The sequence below is a fragment of the Bufo bufo genome, chromosome 2, assembly GCF_905171765.1.
Source record: "Bufo bufo chromosome 2, aBufBuf1.1, whole genome shotgun sequence".
NCBI lineage: Eukaryota > Metazoa > Chordata > Amphibia > Anura > Bufonidae > Bufo > Bufo bufo.
The window spans coordinates 813,192,955-813,199,193 of record NC_053390.1 but is presented as its reverse complement, the minus strand read 5'-3'; the positions used below and the strand labels follow the sequence as shown (position 1 = coordinate 813,199,193).

The 6,239-nt window shown below is 44.0% G+C and overlaps 1 protein-coding gene across 1 annotated transcript; it reads left to right on the top strand.

Annotated features, from left to right (window-relative positions):
- The first annotated feature begins 597 nt into the window (after positions 1-597).
- LOC120991076 lies at positions 598-3,413 on the top strand. The gene is made up of 8 exons (XM_040419967.1): positions 598-1,151; positions 1,225-1,280; positions 1,356-1,436; positions 1,524-1,601; positions 1,696-1,863; positions 2,531-2,597; positions 2,793-2,946; positions 3,035-3,413. The coding sequence occupies exons 1-8, from the start codon at positions 1,001-1,003 to the stop codon at positions 3,411-3,413; spliced, it is 1,134 nt and encodes a 377-aa protein (XP_040275901.1). The 5' UTR covers positions 598-1,000.
- The last annotated feature ends 2,826 nt before the right edge of the window (positions 3,414-6,239 follow it).

Here is a 6,239-nt window from a genome sequence, read left to right as displayed (position 1 = left end):
AAAGCCAGGTCCTCCCCAGCAGCTGATAACAGTGCCTGGGCTGTGTGCACTTCTCCCTGTCCCTGCACTTGGCAGACGCTCCCTCACTCAGCAGAGCTGGAGAAGTAGAGTTGGAGCAGCGCAGACCAGGGAAGGGAGATCTGCCGTCTGCTCAGTGTATAAATGAGAGCAACATGTGGTAAGAGGACCCCTCTGTGCTGCAGGAGATTAACCCTTTAGGGGGGAGGGCTCTGGTTACTGACACTTTTGTGGGGCTATTGTTACTGGCTAGTGAGGGCAGGCGGGATTAGCCTCAGGGTGAGGGCAGTGGCGGCCATCTTAACTGAATAGTGAAATTACATTTTTATGCAGACTGGTTGCTAAGTGCTCTTTCACACTTGCGTTCTTTTCTTCCGGCATAGAGTTCCGTCGTCGGGGCTCTATGCCGGAAGAATCCTGATCAGGATTATCCCAATGCATTCTGAATGGAGAGAAATCCGTTCAGGATGCATCAGGATGTCTTCAGTTCCGGAACGGAACATTTTATGGCCGGAGAAAATACTGCAGCATGCTGCGCTTTTTGCTCCGGCCAAAAATCCGGAACACTTGCCGCATCGACGGATCCGGAATAATAGCCCATTGAAATGTATTATTCCGGATCCGTCCTAACATCTTCAGTTGTTACGACGCAACGACGGATCCGGAAGTTGCGTCTGCGCCTGCACCAGGAAGTAGGAAGGTCTTGGCTGGCGCGAACTTCCACAGACAACCCGCGCGGGAGAGGACAGGTCGTGTCTTCAGCTCCTGGAGGTGAGTATTCAGTGTGTGTTATGTCTTTTAATACATTAACTACATGCATCTACTATGTCCTAGACATAGTAGATGCATGTAGGAGGCAGCAAATGAATGTTGGGGGTAGTAGTCCCCTGGGGAATGCTGCCCCCAGCACCCACCGTGCAGTCACCCCAGCTTCAGTCCCAAGTGCTTTTTCTTTGGGACTGCAGCTGGCTGGGGTGACTGCATGGTGGATGTTGGGGGTGGTAGTCCCCTGGTTAAGGTGGTACTGTTGTTTAATATTAATGTGTTAACTTTCATCTTTTTGTTCTCATTTTTCTTAGGTTATATTTTTTGGGAGACAGACCTGATCTTGATAGTTTTTAAAAAAATGTCCAGTAAGTATCATTTTTGAGGGATTTTTTTCAATGATTCAAAATCAATTGTTTAATTATTTTTATGTTTCAATAGGCTATTCAAGTGAGTCCGGGAACTCTCCTCCAAGGCGACGAGTTCGCTTGGAAACAGTATGTCATGTTTTAAAGTTTTATTTTATTATCCCATCCATGTCCAAAATATTTTTCTTTTTTTTTCTTTTACAGCAATCGTCAACGGAGGAGAGGTATTCCGGCCCTGCTCCGACAGCGGGAGAGGAGGAAGTCGGGGGTGGACACCATGAATCGGTAATTAAAAAAAAAAAAGAAATGTATTGTGTTTTTTCTTAATTCTTAAAATTTTGGGTTATTAAGTTTGATATTCTTTTATTTTAGTCTAATCCTACTGTTGCCTCAAGAGGTCGTCAGCAACCACCCACAAGGCGCCGGGGAGCACGCGGCGGTCGGGGACGTGTGAGTATATCTCAGTATTGAATCTTGTTATATCATATGTGTAAATTATTAAATAATTTTTTAAAATTAATAAATTATTTTCTCATTTTTTTAGGGTTCAAGGGCCTCTGCCAGAACGGATGAGGAGGAATTATCCGGTTTCTATTTCAACAATGAACTCCTCATCCATCTGGTGGAGGAACGCGTCCCACTCTGGGACCATACCGACCGCCGCCATGCAGACCATCACCTGACCCGGAGTCTGTGGATGTGCAGCATACGGGTAGGTTACCCGACACTGCTAGGTTTTATGTGTATTTCTCTTTAAGGAAGTTAGGCCTGCAGCAGGCAATGCAGATTCCAGTCAGCAGAGGGAGCTCCCAGTTCAGTATAAATAGGCAGGGCCTAGCCTAAGAAGGGAGTTCAGAAGTTTCTAGAGTCTGAGGAAGCTGAGAGAGAGACAGAGGCAAAGCTCAGAAAAGCAAGAGGTACTCAAGACAACAGAGGAGGTACTTGATAAAGATAAAACCAAGGATATACGCCAGAGCTAGGGTATTGGGCCTTGGAGAAGATTTTCTATGTTCCAGGATCAGTCAGGAATAGAGTGCAAGCTCCTGTACTGCAAGTCCTGTGTTTAACACTCTGAAGTCACCTTGCTATGTCTATATTGCCTGCATCAAATGTACTGCAACAAACTGTCTGCAAAGGAACTGCGTTTCCAGCTATGCCCATGTATGATGACTACTAAAGTTTGAGTTCTGTTTTAACATCACGTGGTTCCTCAGTTATTCCTGCTATCAGCAAACGGCGTGCCACCGTCTAATTGGCACTGGCGTCACGAACATTTCCTATCATCACCTGCCCTTGCAGAGAGTCAGCCGTCTCAGGTTAGTGTCTATTGCACTACAACACCCAGGAACATTTCTAAACACAACTTGAGTACGCTGCAGATGGAGATTTGCAGAAAAATGCTGACGGATTGGGACGACCTCAGTGAAGGCAAACAGGAAGATTGCAGTAAGTATCCTTAAATTTTTTAAATTGATTAGTTATCTGTCATGTCCAAACTGCGGCCCTCCAGCTGTTGCAAAACTACAACTCCCAGCATGCCCTATCCAGGCATGTTGGGAGTAGTAGTTTTGCAACAGCTGTAGGGCTGCAGTTTGGTAATGCCAGTAATTTGAGAGTAATGTTTATTTTTATATTTTTCAGAGACGGCAGTCATGGTGCGATGGCGCTCAATAAGGGACCGCTATAAGAAAGACGAGGAGGTCAATCGCCCGAGTGGGTCTGGCGGAACCCACCGGCAGCCGTACCGCTATGCGGCTGCCCTAGGGTTCCTACGTAGAACCCTAGAGCTGCGAAGGTAAGTAAAAAAATCCCTAAAAAAATGGTAAAATGTTGAAATCAATTTTAAAAACATGCTAATTTTTCTTTTTTTGTTTTTTTTACAGAACAACTAGCAGTACTTGGGCGCCAGAACCTCCTTGTGAAAGTCATCAAGAGGCGGTCCCTGCTGAGCTGCCACCCGCGGATCCCTCTCCACCTCGTCCAGCACCTGGTCAGGACCCAAATCGTCCTCTACTGGTGCCCTCTGGTGACGCAACAATGGCCGTTATGGCGCCACTTTTTGAGGCGTTGATGCGTTGCCAGAGGGCCGGTAGAAGCCGCCAAGCTGATTATGAAGACCTCACAAGGCTCTTGTATGAGACCTTGTGTGGTTACAGCAATAGGATTGTAGCCATGGAGGCCGAGCTGAGAAGTCTGCGGGAGTGTGTGGCGCAGTTTTCTCAGCCGGGCCCGCTACAAACCTATTGGCCGTCAGTTAATTAGCTGGTGGCGGACTTCACGGCCGACCAGGTGTTGGAGTTCAGACGTAGGGTGGAGGATGCGGTGTGGGATTTGAGACACCACACAACTTCCGTCCCCCAACCACCAACCTATCCCCCCTCCCATTCCTATCCCCCCTCCCATTCCTATCCCCCACCACAACCTCCTCACCACTTCCAACCTCCTCACCCCTTCCAACCTCCTCACCCCTTCCAACCTCAGCAAACTCCAACCCGTCCACCTCAACCACCTCCCCATTCTACAACCCCCGAGCCTTTTCACCACTGTTCTCTCTCTCCTCCTAACTATTTTCAACAATCAACTTTCACTACTCCTTCTTCGCTGGCTCGGACAACTCCTTCACCCAATCCCCCATCCCGTTTGCATACTCCCGCTGTCTCTCCTCCCACATCACACATTTCAGTGTCCACCAGAACATACGAAGGTGGAGAGGGATCAAGCCGTTCACTGCCTTCCACCACCCAACCTCCTCCTCCAAATCCTCAATACCATAATTTTTGTTGTTTTAAATTTTATATTAACCGCCTCACGTCCGCCCATAGGATATAAACGTCCTATGGGTGGACGTCTATTTCTGACAGCACGTTTTAGAACGTCCTGTCAGAAATAGCAGCTGCACGCTAATCGTGCAGCTGCTGATCGGGTTGCCCGCTGTCAGTGACAGCAGGGCAACCCTAAGACAAGGCAGGGACAGTTCCCAGGTGTCCCTGCCTTCACGATCGCTGCAGACACAGCACTCACCGAGCGCTGTGTCTGCAGAGAAGGAAGCGCACAGCGCTTCCTGTTCCGGCCCGGCGGTCATGTGACCGCCGTGACCGGAGAGTGCAGGGGCTGTGTGAGGTCTCTCAGAGACCTCGATCAGCCCTGCTGTGAGGCTGTACAGCGCTGGATTGCTGCTGTACAGCCTCTATAGGGGTGCATTTCTTCTGTAACTGGGGCTACTATATGTCAGCCCCAGTTACAGGAGAAATCAACTGTGAAAAAAAAAAGAAAAAGTGAAGCAAATGTCCCCCAGAAGTCTTGTATGACCTTATGGGGGACGAAAAGTGTAAAAAAAAATAAAAAAAATAAAGGGTTGAAAAAATAAAATAAAATAAAGTTTCACATGTAAAAAAAAAAAGTTCCCAAGTAAGGAATAAAAAAAAAAAATTATAAATAGAAAAAATAAAATAAAATAGACATATTAGGTATCGCCGCGTCCGTAAAAACCAGCTCTATAAAAGTATCACATGACCTAACCCCTCGGGTGAACACTGTAAAAAAAAAAAAAAAAAATGTCAAAACAAGCAATTTTTGTCACCTTGCATCACAAAAGGTGCAACACCAAGTGATCAAAAACGCGTATGTCCCACAAAATAGTACCAATAAAACCGTCACCTCATCCCGCAAAAAATGAGCCCCTACATAAGAAAATCTCTTAAAAAATAAAAAAACTATAGCTCTTAGAACATGGAGACACTAAAACATCATTTTTTTGGTTTCAAAAATGCTATTATTGTGTTAAAGTGAAACAAATAAAAAAAAGTATACATATTAGGTATTGCCGCGTCCGTAAAAACCAGCTCTATAAAAATATCAGATGACCTAACCCCTCGGGTGAACACCGTAAAAAAAAAAAAAAAAAAAACTGTGTCAAAACAAGCAATTTTTGTCACCTTGCATCACAAAAGGTGCGACACCAAGTGATCAAAAATGCGTATGTCCCACAAAATAGTACCAATAAAACCGTCGCCTCATCCCGCAAAAAATGAGCCCCTACATAAGAAAATCTCTCAAAAAATAAAAAAACTATAGCTCTCAGAACATGGACACATTAAAACATAATTTTTTTGTTTCAAAAATGCTATTATTGTGTAAAACTTTAATAAATGAGAAAAAGTATACATATGAGGTATCGCCACGTCCGTAACAATCTGCTCTATAAAAATGTCACTTGACTGAACCCCTCAGGTAAACGCTGTAAAAATAAATAAATAGAAACTGTGCTAAAACAACCAATTTTTTGGTCACCTTGCCCCAGAAAGTGTTATAATGAATGATCAAAAAATCATATGTACCCAAAAATAGTACTAATAAAACTGGCACCTTATCCCCTAGTTTCCAAAATGGGGTCACTTCTTGGGAGTTTCTACTGTAAGGGTGCATCAGGGGGCTTCAAATGGGACATGGCATCTACAAACCATGTGGAGTTCCTTTTCTTCTGCGCCCTGCCGTGTGCCCATACAGCAGTTTATGACCACATGTGGGGTGTTTCTGTAAACCGCAGAATCTGGGTAATAAATATTGAGTTTTGTTTGGCTGTTAACCATCGATGAGTTAAAGAAAAAAATTGATTAAAATGGAAAATCTGCCAAAAAAGTGAAATTTAAAAATTTGATCTCCATTTTCCTTTAATTCTTGTGGAACGCCTAAAGGGTTAACAAAGTTTGTAAAATCGGTTTTGAATACCTTGAGGGGTGTAGTTTCTACAATGGGGTCATTTATGGGGGTATCCACTATGTAGGCCCCACAAAGTGACTTCAGACCTGAACTGGTCCTTATAAAGTGGATTTTGGCAATTTTCTTAAAAATTTGAAGAATTCCTTCTAAACTTCTAAGCCTTCTAACGTCCTAAAAAAATAAAATGACATTTCCAAAATGATGCCAACATAAAGTAGACATATGGGGAATGTTAAATAATAAATTTTTTATGAGGTATCACTTTCTGTTTTAAAAGCAGAGAAATTGAAATTTAGAAAATTGTGAATTTTTCTAATTTTTGGGTAAATTTGGGATTTTTTCATAAATAAAGGTGAAATATTTTGTCTC